The sequence below is a fragment of the Eutrema salsugineum genome, unplaced genomic scaffold, assembly GCF_000478725.1.
Source record: "Eutrema salsugineum unplaced genomic scaffold, Eutsalg1_0 scaffold_5, whole genome shotgun sequence".
NCBI lineage: Eukaryota > Viridiplantae > Streptophyta > Magnoliopsida > Brassicales > Brassicaceae > Eutrema > Eutrema salsugineum.
The window spans coordinates 11,214,921-11,233,129 of record NW_006256612.1 but is presented as its reverse complement, the minus strand read 5'-3'; the positions used below and the strand labels follow the sequence as shown (position 1 = coordinate 11,233,129).

The 18,209-nt window shown below is 35.4% G+C and overlaps 6 protein-coding genes and 1 pseudogene across 6 annotated transcripts; 4 read left to right on the top strand and 3 right to left on the bottom strand.

Moving 5' to 3' along the window:
• Window positions 1-183: 183 nt before the first annotated feature.
• Window positions 184-3,327, bottom strand: LOC18993611 (putative pentatricopeptide repeat-containing protein At1g13800). The gene is made up of 3 exons (XM_024152417.1): window positions 1,115-3,327; window positions 870-948; window positions 184-646 (listed from the first exon to the last, which is right to left on the bottom strand). Exon 1 carries the CDS (start codon window positions 2,888-2,890, stop codon window positions 1,196-1,198), a length of 1,695 nt encoding a protein of 564 aa, XP_024008185.1. The 5' UTR covers window positions 2,891-3,327; the 3' UTR covers window positions 184-646; window positions 870-948; window positions 1,115-1,195.
• A 433-nt stretch (window positions 3,328-3,760) lies between these two features.
• LOC18993610 (lysophospholipid acyltransferase 1) lies at window positions 3,761-6,182 on the bottom strand. Its single transcript, XM_006417150.2, has 8 exons — window positions 5,749-6,182; window positions 5,581-5,636; window positions 5,217-5,437; window positions 4,720-5,128; window positions 4,551-4,636; window positions 4,360-4,423; window positions 4,160-4,278; window positions 3,761-4,067 (listed from the first exon to the last, which is right to left on the bottom strand). Exons 1-8 carry the CDS (start codon window positions 6,051-6,053, stop codon window positions 3,930-3,932), a joined length of 1,398 nt encoding a protein of 465 aa, XP_006417213.1. The 5' UTR covers window positions 6,054-6,182; the 3' UTR covers window positions 3,761-3,929.
• A 145-nt stretch (window positions 6,183-6,327) lies between these two features.
• Window positions 6,328-8,428, top strand: LOC18993609 (ribosomal RNA processing protein 36 homolog). Its single transcript, XM_006417149.2, has 10 exons — window positions 6,328-6,414; window positions 6,562-6,685; window positions 6,801-6,922; window positions 7,012-7,078; window positions 7,217-7,269; window positions 7,362-7,416; window positions 7,527-7,601; window positions 7,726-7,849; window positions 7,935-7,981; window positions 8,094-8,428. The coding sequence occupies exons 2-10, from the start codon at window positions 6,578-6,580 to the stop codon at window positions 8,187-8,189; spliced, it is 747 nt and encodes a 248-aa protein (XP_006417212.2). The 5' UTR covers window positions 6,328-6,414; window positions 6,562-6,577; the 3' UTR covers window positions 8,190-8,428.
• Window positions 8,429-8,969: 541 nt separating this feature from the next.
• Window positions 8,970-9,670, top strand: LOC18993608 (thionin-like protein 1). The gene is made up of 2 exons (XM_024153313.1): window positions 8,970-9,331; window positions 9,519-9,670. The coding sequence occupies exons 1-2, from the start codon at window positions 9,034-9,036 to the stop codon at window positions 9,581-9,583; spliced, it is 363 nt and encodes a 120-aa protein (XP_024009081.1). The 5' UTR covers window positions 8,970-9,033; the 3' UTR covers window positions 9,584-9,670.
• Window positions 9,671-10,715: 1,045 nt separating this feature from the next.
• On the bottom strand, window positions 10,716-11,370 carry LOC18993607 (thionin-like protein 1). Its single transcript, XM_024153277.1, has 2 exons — window positions 11,054-11,370; window positions 10,716-10,841 (listed from the first exon to the last, which is right to left on the bottom strand). Exons 1-2 carry the CDS (start codon window positions 11,352-11,354, stop codon window positions 10,786-10,788), a joined length of 357 nt encoding a protein of 118 aa, XP_024009045.1. The 5' UTR covers window positions 11,355-11,370; the 3' UTR covers window positions 10,716-10,785.
• A 1,249-nt stretch (window positions 11,371-12,619) lies between these two features.
• On the top strand, window positions 12,620-14,882 carry LOC18993606 (annotated as a pseudogene).
• A 2,142-nt stretch (window positions 14,883-17,024) lies between these two features.
• LOC18993604 (thionin-like protein 2) lies at window positions 17,025-17,779 on the top strand. The gene is made up of 2 exons (XM_006417144.2): window positions 17,025-17,406; window positions 17,680-17,779. Exons 1-2 carry the CDS (start codon window positions 17,085-17,087, stop codon window positions 17,739-17,741), a joined length of 384 nt encoding a protein of 127 aa, XP_006417207.2. The 5' UTR covers window positions 17,025-17,084; the 3' UTR covers window positions 17,742-17,779.
• The last annotated feature ends 430 nt before the right edge of the window (window positions 17,780-18,209 follow it).

Here is an 18,209-nt window from a genome sequence, read left to right as displayed (position 1 = left end):
TTTAATTCTCTCGGTAACTTCTGGTGATACTAGTGGACATCTTTGAAATTGATTTATTGACGACGGTGTTTGATTTTACTTTTAAACATTTGTAAATTTAAGCGCAAACATAGAGATAAAACACCAAACATATTTAAATGTGTATTTTTTTTCTAACTGTCTTATATTGCTTCTTTTTTTTTCTTTCTTTTTTCTTTTTGTCTTTAGGGAGAAAGCTGCCGTCAACCGAGAACAAATATTTTTGCGAACTATTTGATTTGTTAGTGGGGTAAATGATGAACAAGTAATACTCCTACAACTAAGAAGAAAATAACATCAAACACAAACCCAAACCAGAGAATGTCCACGTTCTTGACTTTGGTGAAGCATGATCGGTCCAACCACTGAAACCCAAACCAGAGATGGTAATAGAAGCCTCTGAAATTGACCAGAAGAAGTAATACTTCCAAAGAGCGGTAAATCCCGCCATGTATTGGTAACCAAACTTCCTCCAAAAGGACCAAAACCCCCATTCTTGGTACACCGGTTCAGTTAACCGAGTCACTGGGTATTGCGGCACTAGATAGATATACAGAGCGATGCAAATCGCAGCTTGCAATATAGCTCGGATTGTAGCTCCATAAGGCGATGACTACTTTCTTTTCTCCTAATACATCACAGAAAGAAATCACAATCACTACTTACAACCAAATTTTTTCATCATAATAAACTCACAAGAACAAGAGCATACAAAGCAAAGGAAGGATCTTTTTCTTGTTTTGTTTTAAGATTTATAAACTAAAATCAACCCTTTACGAGAATACACAAGGATTACTAGCAGTTCACTAACAAGTTCAACAGTGGATTAAGATGATGCAATCAATAGTTACCAAAAGCGTCGGTTCCTCCTTCTTTCCACGCATCTCCACTACATGTAAACCACAGTGTTCTCAAGAAAGTTTCTCTTTCCTGAAAAAATGAAACAGCAACTTGTAAATCGATACTTTATCCCATGATTCCCATCCGTTTTGATTATCTTTAAACAAACAGCCTGATCCTCTTGTGTTTTGGGCACTGTACTGTACCGTTTGAAAATTCAAATATTTTCTTCAAATGTCATAACGGATTGATTTACCTCTTTCTTCCATTTCAGACATCAAACAATGATTCCTGAAAAAGGTTGATTTTGAATTGCTCCACATAAGCTCTTATTGGATCATTTTGGACGTCGACGCCTCCTGGCCTCTGATCTAGCAAACTCTACTAAATTGATGATATTTTCACTTGGCTCAATCCCCTTTTCCAACATCTCTTCAAGAACTATGTCCGCGTTACGAATAGAACCATCCCTACAACAACGAGCTATTAGTGCTGTGTAAGGCGCAGCATCAGGCTCCACTCCACTTTCAATCATTTCACAAAAGATCCTTTCCGCGTCTTCAAGTTCCCCAGTCTTGCACTGCCGATCAATTAAAACCGTGTAGTAGTGAAGGTCTCGTTTAATGCCAAGGGCTTTCATTTCCCTCTTCACATCCAACTCTGGATTGTGATGGAGCAAAACTGTGTATGTTACCACATCAGGAAAGATTCTTCTCTGCTTCATCTCTTGAAAAAGAGCATAAGCTTCCTTGAGCTCGTCTTTCCGGCAATACGCGTTGATCATGGCTGTGTAAGTGTACAAATCAGGGATTATCTTTTCACAAGATACTAAAACTTTGAGTTTCTTCCTGGCTTTTCTCACATTGCCAACTCGACACCAAGCGCCAATCAATTTCCCAAACATGCACTTGCCAGGTTCAACTCCAATTAGTTGGGACATTCCATCAAGTAAATCTTCAGCTTTGTCGATGTGATCTTCTTTATCGTCGGCGCAAAGACTAGTGAATAATGTGAAATACACATTCTTGCGAAGAGGAAAGTCCACTCTTTTGAACCGTTCAAAGGCCTGATCAACAAGATCAGCTTCGCAATAACCTTTTACCATACTTGCCTCATTTTCCCGAGATTTATCATGTCCCAAACTCTCATAGAAAGCCTCTGCAACGTCTGTTTTACCTCCAACAATCAGGCCTTCGATGACCATGTTGTGTGTAACGGAAGTGGGCTTTACACCTCGACCTTCCATTATTTTTAGCGTTCCCAATGCTTCTTGTGCACGCTTATTTCTAGCTAATCCACCCGCAAGTACGTTGTAGATAACAGTATCAGGTGTTTTACCTGTTTCTTCCATTTCAATCATCAAATCATGAGCATCGTGAATTTTGCCTTGTAGACAGCAACCACCTATCAAAGTCGTGTAGTTGACGACGAAAGGAGCTATACCTTGTTCACCAGTCATCTCTCGGAACAACTTGATCGCATCTTCTACTTTGCCAAGCTTTACCAAAGCATCAAACGCGACATTGTAGCAAAACCTATCAAGAGAAACCTTCTTCTCTCTAAACTCCATAAACAGATGATAAGCTTCCGAGAACATTCCCATCAGACAAAGGCACTGAAGGATCGAGCTTGCAATCACACGGTTAATTTTCCTTCTTCTCGGCGCCACTTCATCCAAGAAAAACCGCAAAGCTCGATGCAAATTCATGTCCTTGCGATGTCCTTGTATTATCTCCGAGTAAACACAGACATCATGAGCAATCCTGCCGTGTTTCTCCATTTCAAGAACAAGTCTTTCAGCTGCGTCCATTTTCATCTCGTTACATAAACCACGGACCACTCTGCGATATGCCTTGACCAAAAGTAAGTAAGTGTCTTTATACACATCCAGCCGAAACTGACAGAAGATAGAGAGAGCTGCCATATCATTTTCGCCAGAAGCAATCATACGTTTCATTAGAAAATTCAATGCCTTGACATCCCGAGTACATGGCATGGAATAATAATAAGTATCGATAGCTTCGTCGAACATATTCAGTGTAGCATAGGCTTTAACCTAGGAACCAGAGAGTCTTCTCAACAGCTGCTGCGATGAACCTTCTCCTTCCTCCTCTTCGGCTTCTCCTCTAATGATCTCTAACAAATCACTGACACTGAAACCTCGTCCCTCGTCTCCTTTCCTAATGAGTTCCACAAATAACCGATCCAGTTTCTGATCCAAACCATAACTACATACGATTCTGATAACAGTAGCATAAGCTTGGACACTAGGTGATGCCCCATTTCCTTCTATTCGTTTTAGAAACGACAAAGCAAGATAAGGGTCATCCCCAATTTCATTTAAGTCCGATTCCTTACAATCAAACTTACCTTGTTTCTCTACTTGCTCAGAGTGTGAGATTGTAGAATCGCCGCGAGGAGGGTGCTCTTCGAATCAGTCCTCTCACGTGTGAGAATAATGAAATCCGCAAAAACCCCATCGTTTTTTTTTGGACGAAAGATTAATTGAGAAGAGATTCAAAACCTCTGTTTCCGACAAAGACGAATACTTTTGACTTTCTCACCGGTCGGCGGGTTTTTACTTTACAGCAACAGAAGACATATAAACAAGGTACCTTCTTTCTTCAAGGGCAGTGGCTTTGACTGATTCCGGTTAGAAAAAATCTGGTTTCCGATTCAAGTATGCCTCAGACTGGCCAGAGAAATGTCAATAATCGCCGGTTAATCATCATGAGCTAAAGTTGAAATCTTACCAAGAAACCCAAGGAATAGCTTATAACGGTAAAATTACGCTGTAGAAAACCAACGTGAGTGTGATGAGCTCACCAAAATTACAGGCTAATGGAGATAATTTTTCTTTTCTGTCTTTAGGGAAAAATCTCCCGGCAATGGAGAAAAAAGATATCTTGCGAACTATATATATATATGTATATTTTTTATAAAGTATCATTTGCAAACTATTGTATTTGTTAGTGAGGTACATGATGAATAAGTAATACAACTTAAAAAAAAAAAAAGGTCAAACATAAACAATGGTACTACTTTTTTCACAATTGCGTGTAAAGAACTAATCATTCTTGCTTAGGCGGTTTTGATCGAGAGGGTTTCGCAGGAACAACGTAACTGAGGAGAATCAATACAACAGGTATGATTGTTCCAATGTAATATACGCTCCCATAGGCAGTCAGTGTTTCGTGCAAGCTTAACACCTAAGAGATTACGAATTGCGAACAGTTAAAATAGGCGGTTACGAGTGATTGACAAGTGTGACGGGAGAGAAGAAAAAAAAGTTAGTTGTTACCATGAAACCAACGGCTGAGTAGTTGAGAACCAAAACGGTGTAAAGGAAGTTGATGAGCACCATGATTTTTCTCAGCACTGCTAGCTTCGGAGTGATCGCTTGTTGCCACCGGTAAATAACTGCAAAGAAAAAACAGATTTTGATCAAGAAGAAGAGAGATGCCATCAGCAAAAGAGTGAAACTTGGTAAACTATATTTACCCCGTGAGCCAGCGATCATCAAAGCTGACTGAACAAAGAACATCATGTAACCAGGATACAGTCCCTGCAAATCAAATTAGATGCGGTTAGTTAGTCTCCTATGGGGAAGAAGATCAAAACAAATCTAGGTTCCTCCATCATTGGAAGCACTTGAAAATAGTAAGATTAGAATAGATGAAGAAAAAACTCACATGCCAAACCGCACTGACGGTTTGTGTAGCTAGTAACTGGAAGAAACCCGCTTTCTTCCCGTTCTTCACAAGTCTCTCATACACGTCTGTAGCTTAAAACAATGTGAGCAAGTGGATCGTCTCTCACGATGATAAAAGTATCACAAAGACTCTTTTGATATATACTTACAGTGACGGAGCCAGGTGCTGACTTGTATGTTCCATACAAGCGGGATTTGAACCGCGCTCTTAGCAAGTTCGACACCAAGAATGTCCACGTTCTTGGCACGGTCCCATTTCGGCTTTGGTGAAGCATCATCGGTCCAACCACTGAAACCCAAACCAGAGATGATAATGGAAGCCTCTGAAATTGACCAGATAAAGTAATACTTCCAACGAGCCGTTAATCCGGCCATGTATTGGTAACCAAACTTCCTCCAAAACCCCCATTCTTGGTACACCGGTTCAGTAAACCGAGTCAATGGGTATTGCGGCACTAGATAGAGATACAGAGCCATGCAAATCGCAGCTTGCAATATAGCTCGGATTGTAGCTCCATAAGGCGATGGCCGCTTTCTTTTCTCGGAAGTTTCCCAAATCTAGAAAAGCACAAAAAGTTTATAAATTTACAAACTAGCCTATAAAGATAAGAACAAAGAGAGTACTCGAGAAGAAGAAGAAGCTTACTCCTTTTCCTTCGGTCCATTGGAGATAATCTTTCATTTCATAAACAGGACCAGCAAAGTGGCTACCACAACAGAGGCAGTAACCAAAGTATTCGATAAGAGACGGCATACCAATCAACCGGTTTTTCATCTGAGCTTCACGTAGACCTTCCTCCTTCAACATCCCATCATTGTAATTTATCGCACACGAGATAACTTTCAGTGTTAGCACCATCAACGCTCCTAATACATCAAAAGGCAAATCAAAATCACTACTTTAACCGAATTCCATCACTAGCTCACAAGATCTTTTTTTTGTTTTGTTTCGAGATTCATAAACTCAATTCAACCCATTACGAGAATGTAGCAAGAGATTAAAGAGTTACCTGTAGAGTCGATTCCTCCTTCTTTCCACGCATCTCCACTCATGTAAAACACATGGCTACAAAAATTTCGAAAGCGCGCCATAATTATTAGATCAGGGTCATGCAAAAGGAATTGTTCAAAATCAGCACTGGTTTTCGAAAAAGGGGAAAGTTCGTTCTTTTACGTACCAGCCAATGAGATAAGCGAAACCCAGGAAGAAAGTGATGATTCCGCACTTGGGTCGATAAATCGCCATGGAAGCATAGCCGATCGTCATCGGAACGAGGAAGTGGAGGTTGGAGGAGAAGCCAAAGGATAGGTAAGAGAGGAAAGCACCAGAAGCTGCGGAATAGACGTGTTTACCGAGTCGACTCGGGACGATTCGCCAAGCGAAAGAGACGGGGATGGTAGCGACGAAGCAGAGGAGGAAACGGAGGACGGCGACTGAAACGCCGATCGAAGCAGCCATCGAATTCATGTCCATCAACTCCATGCTGTTGAGACGACGAATCGAAAAACCCGGTTTTAACTCGGACTGAGTTAGTGAGTCACGACCGAGTCGCTCCGGGAGGGGAAGGGAAGCTTCTTCACAGACTACGATGATGGATTCGTGTCGTGTGATTCTTCGCTTGTTTGTTTACAAGCATCAATTTTTTCACCTGTAATTAACCGATCGGTACAATTTCTAAAAACCAATCGAAGTCGGTTCGGTTTAATGCGGAATTGAATCAAATAAAAGCCCTAATTTCCTATTTTCCCCCAAATCTTACAATCCCGTTCTCAGTTGTATCGTTATTTCAATACTTCTCGGCTTCTCGCGCCGTTCTCCGACAATTCATCGTTCTCTTTACCAAGTAAGTTTTTTTAAGTTTTGGTATTGTTCCTCACTCGGTTAGGAATTGGTTTCGATTATGCCAATACTGAAATTTTCGATTACATTCCATGATTGAGGGCACTAGGAGCTGATTATGTTTCTGTGCTAATGCTAATGTATCTTTTAGGTTTCACGTGTTGACAATGAAAGGAGCGGGTAAGTTTGAACCGAGTTCGAGTAAAATAGTTTTCGAGGACAGTGAAGAAGATGAAAAAGCGCTCTCGTGTTCTTCTGTGTCTTCTTCTGATGAGGTTAGAAGCTTTAGAACAATCATAAAACTCAGGACATTCTTGCTTGTTTGTTGATTGATTCCTTAATCTCTTTGATTTGAAAATAAAGAAATCTGTTTTTGAATTGGGAAATTAGGAAGACGAAACAAAAAATGAGTTAACATTGGAGGAAATACATAAATTGCGGGCTGATGGATCTCGTGCAGCTCCCTTGAAACCATTTCAAGTGAAGAAAACGAGTCGTGCAAACAAAAACAGGTCCTCATTTTCCTCTCTTGTTATATTGTTTTCTTTCAGTTGTTTGGTTGTTTGTTAATCTTAGTTTTTTTTGTTTGTGATGGAAAAAGACCAATGGAGTTAAGCTCGAAAAGACCCGTGAGTCGATATAGAGAGGTAGTCCAAGTTCCAAAGAAGGTAATAAAAGTTTGAGCATTGAGAATAGTTCAATTCTCTGTTTCTCTTCTTGTGGATTCTCCCCAAGTGTTTTGATCTTTTTGGGGGTGTATAATTATTGTTGAGTTTTTGTTTACGAGTTTCTTTGTTTGCATTCAGGTGGTTCGCGATCCTCGATTCGACTCATTGATTGGAAAAGTTGACCCTGAGGGGTATCCATATATCTCTCTCCTGTGAACATGAATCTAGTTATAGTTTCCTCATTGTTATTGTTTGAGTGAGAGCAAGTTTTTAACTTTTGCAGGTTTAGGAAGCGATACAGTTTCTTCTTCGAGGGAAAACTTCCTGCAGAAAGAGAGGTATTGATTGATGCTAAAATGCTGTTAGTAAGTCTTGCAAGTTTCTGCCAGTTTCGAAGTTCTCGCATAGCTGTTTTACTTTTATTTTTTTCCGGGGTTCTTAAAAACAGGAACTGAAAAAGCAGCTAAAGAAAACAAAGAATCCAGAAGAGGTCAACGAATTGAAGGACCGGTTAAATTATGTTGTAAGTGGTCTTTTCTTTTGCGCTCCTGTTGTGTCTAGTTGCTGTTTCACTGGCTTCTGCTAAAACTCTTTGATAACCTGTTTCTTTACCTTTGCCTTTGCCTCTGTTATATAATATATCTCAGGAGAAAATGTTGAAATATGAGCCATCATCAACTTATAGCAAAGGAAAAGCAATACTAACAGAACACAAAAAGAAAGAACGCGAAGCCGCAAAGGAGGGGAAAAAGCCTTACTATCTCAAAAAATGTATGTTCTTACTCAAAAGTCCCGAGTTTGCGTTGAACATAGCAGTTTCGATAATTTGCTGAATCGTTTTCTCTTCTTAATGCAGCGGAAATCCGAAAGCAAACACTCATTGAGAAGTACAACAGTCTCAAGGTATGTAAATTCAGTTTGGACTCCAAAGTTTAAGACTTTTAATAAAAACAGAATCACTGAGTCGCTTTTTTCTTCTTCTTCTTCTTCTTCTTCTTCTTCTTGTGCAATCCAGGAATCTGGGAAGCTTTCATCGTTTCTTGACAAGCGTAGGAAGAAGAATGCAACAAAGGATCACAGGTACATGCCCTATCGTCGAGCCGATGCCTGAGAGTAATAGAGAGAGACAATTCTGCTTTCAGGCCGATCGTTTACACCATGATGGGCTTTATGGCAGTCGCTGTGATGTATTAGTACTAAAATTTATGCCGAGAATAAGCCAAATGAGGCTTTACTATTTTTTGTTCTTTTTTGCGTTATTTAAAGCCAAATCCGGTTCAAATGCTGCTTCGTTGTTGATGGTTCTTAATGATACGATAGACTCTTGAAGGTTCAGAGGGTTCGAATCTACTCTACTCTTCGTTTTGGAACTTTTTAGTGCTTTTGAATAGTTGTAATCGTTTAATGTTGTTATTAACTAAGAATGAAGAAAATTTCTGGAAATTGGGATGCAATCTGGAAAATAGAATATCCAGGCTGCGATAGTGAAATCAAGGACTCAAAATTTCTAGATTTGAAACTAGGATACTAGACAATGGATTTATTTCTATTTGTTATACATACATGAATGGATCTGGCTTTAATTGTACTTAGTATGAAGAAGTGAAAGCCTACACCTACGTGTTAGGCTACTGCATTATTTTGGGTTATGAACATATAATATAACAATATCTAGATTCTAGATGTAAAGAGAAACAAAAATCTCTAAATTATAAATGAGTGGAATTAAATTTAATTACTTACTGTGTCTATCACATCAAAATTATGAAAATATGGTATTGAGTATGAATATGTTAACTATATGAATATGTTATTGATTATGAATATATTAACTATAACACAAAGTTACACAATCCCTATATAAGCAAATCAACTTTCATAATTAACAAACACTTTTCATCAAATTATTCTAATATTCTCTCCGGGGAAAAAAATCTTTGTATCCTCAAAAGAAAATGGAGAACAAAAGAATGGCGATGTTAGTGGTGATGATGATGTTGGTCACGGGGAGCCTTCTGGTTGAGACAGAGGCTATAAGTTTTAATGTTTGTTACACAGGTTGTTCTGTGGTGTGTGGTATATCTGCGCACGGGTTTAAAAAATGGTTATGTCCTTTCAAGTGTATCAAGGACTGTATACATCCTAAGCTTTCTTCTGAGGTAAATCTAAAGGAAATTGACCAGACTGATTATTTCTGCAAACTTGGATGTGCTACTGATCGTTGTATTTCATCCTCCTCAATCGAAGATAAGGGTAAGTTCTTCAGTTCTAGTAATGAATTATTTTTCAGATGTAATTATAGAGTTTAATCATGTGGGTATAAGGATATTAAGTAATGTCCTAAAAGTAAGAATGCTTGATGATTTTTTTACATCATTGGATTATTTTTTTGATGTGGATTCTAATTAACTTTCTTATGTTTTTTTTTTTGTATGTGCAGATCATGCAGAGAAAGTTTCAGTATGTGTGGATTCATGCTCAGATATGTGCTCTCACAAGAACTAAAACCTATATTAATTGGTTTTTGTTACAAGTAAATTAATGTCTGAATAAAAAAGATGTAAACCATTTAACATTTAGAAAAAATAAGATATAAACCATTTGTATGTAACCCAGATGAAAAAAAGATATAAACCATTTTGTGTTTCAAGCAAGTCAAAACAATCGAATCCGTAACAAGTAGTCTAAAATATCCCGCTGTAAATTAGTCAATCAATTGATCCTTATATATCTATGACCATTTCTTTACCTCATGAATAGTGGTATAAACCTCATAACTGATCCGAATTAGTTTAACAAAAGTGAAGCAGATAATGAGACGCCAACAAAAAAAAAATCAGATTTATCCAAGTAATTTTATAACTTAAAACAGCGCATGTGTATATTTACGGGGTAACTTATTAGATGATACACATAATTAAATGTTTAACGGATTAGACTTACGAAAATACGTATGCAAGTAAACTTACTCAGATTTTGGAGGAAGAAAATAGAACGGGTAAAACATAACGGAGTTCAAATTTAACGGGTGTTGGTTCAGTCTTTAAAATAAAAAGGGTTAAATCTTGCATTCCTAATTTATTTCATTCAAGAAAGATGATTTAATTTCTTGAAAGATTTTTAACAAAGGTTGGTCTCGGACTTAAAAAGACTGTAAGTTAAAAGCCTGGATATAAAACACATTATTGCAAATAATTTAGGGACGATAAGCGGCTAGTAATTCCTTATAACTCTAAGTCTTTAGTAAAATGCATGCTATCGAATATTATATATTGCAACGCCAACTCAATTAGATAGAAACGTGAAATACGATGGTTAACCGAATAAATAAATAAATTAGTATACATATCTTTTATCATTTAGACTCTTTTTTGTTTCGGATTGATGTGGTACATTTGTTGGGTTTTTTGTAGCGTAAATCATTTTTTATTTTTATTTTTTCACTCTCTGTCAAAGGTACATGCATTGTTTCAAAATTACAAGTTGAGAGAGAGGTTTCAAAGAGATACAGATAAGGTTTAGAGAGCTTACAGTTTTTTCTTTTTTGGTAATTGACTAGCTTGTAACACAAAAGATATCAAATCCAGAATAAATTCTCAATAGGACTGAATGTTTAACGATACAAACTAGTGAACTACTGATTTATATATTTTTATTTGGATTAATTTTCATAGAAAAAAATCAGTTAATGTAGGTTTTAGCGCCTTCTAAGAGCACATATCTGAGCATGAATCCACACATTCTGAAACTTTCTGTGCATGATCTGCACATACAATGAAAAAAACACAAGAAAATAAAATAGATTAATCCACACGATATAATTGATTCAGTGACATAAAAACTTCATCAAACATTTCTCACTATTAGGACATTTTACTTAATATCCTTAGACCCACAACCACATGATCAGGCTGTGGAGTTATAAATGAAGATAACTTATATAAGAGCTGCAAAACTTAAATATTAGTATATTACCCTTATCTTCGATTGAGGGTGACATACAACGATCGGTAGCACATCCAAGTTTGCAGAAATAATCAGTGTCGTCAATTTCATTTAGATTTACTTCAGAAGAAACTTTAGGATGTAGACAGTCCTTGATACACGTGAAAGGACATAACAACTTTTTAGCTGACTCCGCAGATGTAACACAAACCCCAACACAGCCTGTGTAACATTCTTGGAAAGGACCGAAAGATATAGCCTCTGACTCAATCAGAAGGTTCCCCATCACTAACATCATCATCGCTAGCATCGCCATTCTTTTGCTCTCCATATTTTCTCTAGAGGATACAAAGATCTTTTTTTTTTTTTTGTGTGTGTGTGAAGAGAATGATATAAAAGTTGATTGAAAGTGTTTGTTACTTTATGAATGTTGGTTTGTCTTACTATGGCTTCTTTATATAAGAACTGTATATCTTTTTTGTTAAATTTGACATTTTCATAATCAGTAACAAATTTGTTGTGATTTTGATGTGATAACGACGTTAGTAGATAAATCTAATTCCATTCATTTAGAATCTACAGATTTTTTTTTTCTTATATCTAGAGATTCTAGATACTGTTATATTACATATGTTTATGACAAAAAAATATGCATTAACCTAAACTATTTTAGGCAAAAGAATAAATTTTAATACTGTGTTACCATTTTCCTAAAATTTTTGTTTAATTTATAAAAAAAAGTGTACAGTTATGTTGTCTATTTTAGCTTAGTTTTCTATATAATAAATCTTTTAGTTTCTATATAATATTTATCATTAAATAATTTAACTAATTTTCATATCCCGCCTATGCCTCAAAAATCCTAGGCACTGCACTGGTGTTCATGCAAATTTTATTTCATAAACTGAAGATAATATAAGCAGCAAATCAGAAATAGATGAAATTACCTGATACTGCTGTTAACTGTAGATATGTTAACTAATAGAGAAAATTCTTTCTATCCTTTTGGTCAACAATTCCTACAGAAAAAGTAATATAAAAATCTATAGATTCGAACTGAATGGAACTAAAATTATTTACTAACTACAGTATGTCATTATGACATCAAAATCACTACTAATTTGTTACTGATTATGAAAATGTCAACTTTAACCCAAAGTTACACAATTCATAACTATCAAACAATTTCAATGAATTTTTATAATATTCTCTTCAAAACAAAAATACGCAATATTTTATTTTTATATTATTATATTAATAAAATTTCATTTTCCGAAATTTTTAATCATTTCTAAATTTTAACGAAAATAATAATTTTTAAAATTGTAATTTATTATTGACAAAATTTTATGACCATATTTATTGGTCAGAACTTTTCCACCAAATTTGTTGGTCAGAATATAAATCCTCTACCAGTTTATTTGGTCAGAAGTTTTTGACCAATAATATTAGTCACAAAGTTTGATTTATTTTCGACCATCGATTTCTATAACCCATAATTGGTCAAAAATTAGTCGGAAAATAGCTGTTTTTAACCATTTTTTTTACTATAAATGGTGGCCAGATTCTCATAGTGTTTGTGTCCTGCAGAAAAATATGGAGAGCAAAAGAATGGCGATGGTAGTAATGATGATGTTGGTGATGGGGAACCTTCTGATTGAGACAAAGGCTGGATCTGCGGCAAATTTTCAAAGAATCTTACGCAAGCTGTATTGGGAAGTGTGTTAAAGAAGGGGAAAGAAATGTTATTAGACCTGGTGATGCAAAACAGCCGTGGGGATGTCCTTTGAGGTGTATCAATAACTGTCTTACATTCATTGATGAAGACTGCAAACGCGGATGTGCTGCCAGACGTTGTCTTGAAATATCACCTGTGGAAGCTAAGGGTAATAATTAAGTTTTTTCAGCTCTTACATAAATTGTTTTCATTTATAACCCCTACAAGTTAATCATGAGGGTCTAATCATTTGAAGTAAAATTAAATGTCCTAAAAGTAAGAATGTTTGATGAAGTCTTTTTCAATTGATTATATCGTGTGGATAATGCATAATTAACTTTCTTGTGGTTTTTTCTTTGTATGTGCAGATCATGTAGAGAAAGTTTCAGCATGTCACGATTCATGCAAAGAGAACTGCAAGAATCAGTGTTCCAAGAAGTGCGATGGCGAATGATATTGTTCTATGAAATTAAATCTAAATAAAATATATAAGTCAGTAGGTTGTATATCGTGAAACATCAATCCAAATGATAATTAATTTCTTGATTTGATGTATTTTGTGTTACAAGCAAGCAATGTACAAAAACAAAAACTGTAACCTCTTTAAAGTTTAAACCATCTTTATCTCTTTGTAATCTCTATTTTACCTCTCTTCACTTGTAATTTTCAAACAATGTACCTTTCAGAGAGAGAAAAGAAAATGGTAATTATTGACACCACCCTTTGATTATACAGTTAATTTCTCCGGTGAGTTCGGGATTCGGTTCTGATTAGTTGTTTTATTGGTTTTAGAAACCTTGAATTTTTTGTCTGTTTTTTGTTTTTACTAGGGAAGAGCAGCGGTACTGTTTTTCCTTTTTTTTTTGTTAAAGTGAATCACTTCTTCGAGAATTTTTATTTGATTTGGAAACTTATGCTGCTTTTGTTCTTTCTTTCCACAGCTTTCCTGAATCATTTTCCAATTGTATCTGATGAGTTCTTGTTTGAAGATTCTGCATTTTCAGACTGCTTCTTTGTAATTGGTTTTGTTGAAGAGCATTTGAGTTAATTACGAACTTACGGTTCCTGGGAGTCTTTGCGCGGGTTAAAACCAGTCAATGCCATATGGCTGAAGACAGCTTCCAAAATCTGAGTAAGTTTCACTTGCATACATATTTTCGTAAGACTAACCCCGTAAAACATTGAATCATGTGTTATCATCTGAGTATGTCAGTTTCATGCATCTCCTAATTGTGAGATCTGCTCACTTCAAAGTTCAAATTGTTTGGAATTTTTGTGATATCTTGATACGTCTGTACATTTACCAAAAAAAGATGTATATAAACTCAAAATCGGAAATAAATATTTTTTCAAACAAAAATTGGAAATAAATGGAAACTGCTAATATCCATTCATCATCAGATCACCACGCTAATATTACACCTTGATTACTTGTTGAATGTTGACTATATGAAAATGTTAACTAATTTAGAAATTTCGCAATCCCTTTATAAACGAACATTAACACAGACAATATTCGCAATAATAAATAATTTGTCAACTTAATAATATTTTAAAAAATAAATAAATGGAGGAGACGAGAATGGTGATGTTAGTGACAATGATGATAGTTATGGTAATGGGAAACCTTATGGTTCAGGCAGAAGCTAAGTCTAGCCATTTTAAAGGTTGTTACTCAGATTGTCTTGGAGTATGTAAATCTCATACGGCATATCCAAAATCTCGATGGTGCCCATTTACATGTCTCATGACATGTCTTGTTCCTACTCTACCATCTCCTTCTCCTTCTTCTGATAACGATCTAACCAAAGAAATCGACAATACTGATTACTTGTGCAAACTTGGTTGTGCTACTCATCATTGTGTTTCTCATACTTCTCTCCAAAATCCGAGTAAGTTTTCGTTTTTCGCATACATATTTTTCGTAAAGTGAACATTTTAGTCATGTGTATGTGCTAATTGGAAGAATGGTGTGATAATCTCGCACTTAAAAACTGTGTATTGTTATTTATTTTATTATAACAAGCTTTTTGTATTTATATTTTTGTTGTTGTTTGTATTACGGACAGATGTGGAGAAAGTTGCAAGCTGCATGGATTCATGGCTTCATGCTCGGACAAGTGCTCCACGGAAAAGAAATAGTGATATTATTTTTGTTTTATAAAAACTGCATTTTAACGAAGAAATTTCATATCTTAAATAGTTATATGTTGATGCGATATTTAAATTCAGTGGGTGTTCACCTTTTTGGCAGATCAATTGGATATTTATTTATTGAGTTTAATCTACTATATATATTTTTGTTACAAGCAAATTAGTCAATAAAACTGTGAACCCTTGATTAATATTCAGTTGTAAAAATTGATCGTTAGCTATGACCATTTACTACATGAATAGTGGTCCGAATTAGTACTTTTATCGTGTAACCTCGATCCGAACCAAATTAGTTTCAGAAAACAATTGATTCTAAAAATCAAAATTAATTTGAGTGTAAGCATGTATTTAAAGTGTAAAAATCAAAAGTTAGTTCGCAGGTACAAGACATATCTATCGTTTTTGAAAACTTATATTAACTATTAAGCATGTAACAGCCGCACTGCCGTACTATATAAAATTCAAGAAAGTTTGATGATTATAAATCTCAATACATATATTTTTTTATTACAAGTTACAAGTTTTAATTTGATTTAGATATATCAATGCATGCAATTATAAACATGATATGTTTGACCTGAGTTTCTATACAAAAGTGATACAAGATATTTTTACACATTGTTCTAGTTATATGGATAACTAGAAACAGTGAAACAGTTGAGAGATCTTGTGTAGATATACAGAGAGACAGAGAGAGAGAGAGAGAGAGAGAGAGAGAGAGAGAGAGAGAGAGAGAGAGAGAGAGAGAGAGAGAGAGAGAGAGAGGAGAAAACCCTTTTTTCCTTTTCGTAGATTTGATTTTCCTTCAGTGTTGATTTTTCGTTGAAGGGTTTTTCCTTTTCCCTGTTTGTTTGTGAGAGATTACTTGTATTCTCTATAAATTAAGCCTCTCCGAATCCAACAATGGCAAGAATGTCGAAAAAACGAGGCTGCTTGAGGTTAAGGTTGTTGAGGAAAGAATCACTGCCCCACGATGTTGTAGAGTGTATCCTGGAGAGACTTCCTTTGAACACTCTGATGAGATTCAAGGCTGTATCGAAGCAATGGAACTCAACGATCGGAGATCCATTCTTCCAAAAAAGACAGCTCAAGCAGCGTCAGCAATTAGGAGATCCAGATGTCCTCATGGTGTCCATCTCTCCTGACGATTTTATTAACGCGGGCATAGAATCTCTAACAACACTTGTGTTGGGTTCATCGTCATCATCGGTCAAGATCCCTACTTCTTGGGAAAACACACTTAAGGATGTTTTGGTGGGTAATTTTTACCCTACCATATCCTGACCCTATAAAAAAAAAACCATAAGTACTCCAAATCTACTCCACACTAATCTGTTAGGGTAAAAAAATTTGCTGTTTTCGCGAGTTAAGTGGAAGACTGGTGATACATGATCCCGAAACCAAATCATATGATCAGGTTGCTTTCTCTGCTCACTCCAATATCGGATACCATGTATGTTGTTTCCAGAGTTTGATCTCTATTTCTTAAATTTATTTGATTGACGTTAATGCATTATGGAATGATGTAATATTTGCTACTTCCATAAACCGTTTGTTTGTCCAAGTTTGCAACTCTTCAAGATATGATTATGGTCCCCTCAAAAAAAAAAAAAACAGTGAAATTCCATGAAAAAAATACAAATAAACGTATGAATGGATACGATATTTAATACGTCAAGTCATCAACGGATGATCTTTTTTACATGCAATTTTCAAAATATATATTTTTCGGTAGTGTCAAAAGACATATTATTCTTTTTCACATTAATACATATATTCAACAAAATTCAAACAGATTCATGAGACGCCAGCCAAGACAAGAAAAATCAGATTCATGTATCTAAGTGTATATATATATCTAAAAACAGCATGTATATATTTACGTTAATGCAACCTTTCAAATTTCATCTCATAAATGAGAATTAAAAAAAGCAGCAAATCAGAGATATAGGTTAAATTAAAGAATTGTCCATTATCGTATTAGCCGCTCCATAATTACACCTTATACTGTTGTTGACTGTAGAAATGTTAACTAATACAGAAAATTCTTTCCATCTTTATTTTTTTCAACAACTACTACAGAAAATTCCATAATCCCTATATAACCAAACAATAACGACACAAATTAACAACATTCACAATTAACAAAAAAACATACATCACCTTTTATAATATTCTCTTAAAGAAATAATGGAGAGCAAAAGAGTTGTGATGATGGTGACAATGATGATAGTGATGGGAAACATCATGGTTCAGACAGAAGCTCAAGCTTCTCCTTTTAGAAACTGTTACCCAGGCTGTATATTGAGTTGTGCCATTGAGAAGAAGTTTCCAAATGCTTTTATGTGTCCATTGACTTGTATCATGACTTGTCTTGGCGCTCCACCATCACCAAATCCTTCTCCTCCTTCTCAAATGGTTTTGTCAAATGAATTCGATCATATTGATTATTTCTGCAAACTCGGGTGTGCTACTCATCACTGTCTTCCCCTTTCTTCTCTCCAAAATCCGAGTAAGTGTTTTTTTTTTTTCTTTTTTTTTTTTTTTTGCTAATCGATAACCATGTAGATGTTTTTTTTTAATGGGACAAAAACGCAGTTTACTTCTTGATTATATGAATAACTATCTTATTAATCAAAATCATATCTATATTCTATATAGATGTAGTAACTAGTAAGTTAAGTATCATATGTTTTGTCAACACGTAATATCTGATATCATTGATTTTAATTGATTTTTTTTATAATTTATGTATTTTTTGTTGTTGTTGTTTGTGCATGAGCAGATGTAGAGAAAGTTGCGGACTGCGTGGATTCATGCTCGGACAGATGCCCCGCCAAGAACTGAAGGCGATTATAACAATTCTCATTATAATCTAAAATTAATTCCTAAATATTAAAGATATAAAGTATTGGTTTGTATCATCACCACATTCAATCCAAATCGAGATTTTTTCCTGATTTAAAATATTGTGTTAGAAACTGTCGAGACCCAAAAAAAGGAAGAGCTAAATGATAATTTGGGAGTGTGACAATATCATATACAATTGTAACGAATCCTGCATAACTGATTTAGTTCGTTCCCTCCACCGTAAGCAATAGAACAAATCGAGTTTACCGGTATGAGACTGAGGATTCGGATAACCGATCGGACCGGCAGTGTTCAACTTTACCTGTCACCTCCAACCATGTGAGATGATTTTTATTTCCTGTGATACTCCTACACGATGGTCGACGACTAAGGTGTTCTTGTTTTTTTTTTTTATAGTTTTTAGTTGTTTTTTTTTTGTCAACGTTTTTTATTTATTTAGTTAAT

Excerpts from the sequence above, each read along its gene's own strand:
- LOC18993611 (XM_024152417.1), bottom strand. The coding sequence starts at position 2,890 with ATGTTCGACGAAGCTATCGATACTTATTATTATTCCATGCCATGTACT.
- LOC18993610 (XM_006417150.2), bottom strand. The coding sequence starts at position 6,053 with ATGGAGTTGATGGACATGAATTCGATGGCTGCTTCGATCGGCGTTTCA. Across the intron at positions 5,637-5,748 it reads TTCGCTTATCTCATTGGCTG|CCATGTGTTTTACATGAGTG; the intron begins GTACGTAAAAGA and ends AAATTTTTGTAG. Across the intron at positions 4,637-4,719 it reads CAGCACCTGGCTCCGTCACT|ACGTGTATGAGAGACTTGTG; the intron begins GTAAGTATATAT and ends TTTAAGCTACAG.
- LOC18993609 (XM_006417149.2), top strand. The coding sequence starts at position 6,578 with ATGAAAGGAGCGGGTAAGTTTGAACCGAGTTCGAGTAAAATAGTTTTC. Across the intron at positions 6,686-6,800 it reads CTGTGTCTTCTTCTGATGAG|GAAGACGAAACAAAAAATGA; the intron begins GTTAGAAGCTTT and ends TTGGGAAATTAG. Across the intron at positions 7,602-7,725 it reads AGGACCGGTTAAATTATGTT|GAGAAAATGTTGAAATATGA; the intron begins GTAAGTGGTCTT and ends AATATATCTCAG.
- LOC18993608 (XM_024153313.1), top strand. The coding sequence starts at position 9,034 with ATGGAGAACAAAAGAATGGCGATGTTAGTGGTGATGATGATGTTGGTC. Across the intron at positions 9,332-9,518 it reads CTCCTCAATCGAAGATAAGG|ATCATGCAGAGAAAGTTTCA; the intron begins GTAAGTTCTTCA and ends TTGTATGTGCAG.
- LOC18993607 (XM_024153277.1), bottom strand. The coding sequence starts at position 11,354 with ATGGAGAGCAAAAGAATGGCGATGCTAGCGATGATGATGTTAGTGATG. Across the intron at positions 10,842-11,053 it reads ACCCTCAATCGAAGATAAGG|ATCATGCACAGAAAGTTTCA; the intron begins GTAATATACTAA and ends TTGTATGTGCAG.
- LOC18993604 (XM_006417144.2), top strand. The coding sequence starts at position 17,085 with ATGGAGAGCAAAAGAGTTGTGATGATGGTGACAATGATGATAGTGATG. Across the intron at positions 17,407-17,679 it reads TTCTTCTCTCCAAAATCCGA|ATGTAGAGAAAGTTGCGGAC; the intron begins GTAAGTGTTTTT and ends GTGCATGAGCAG.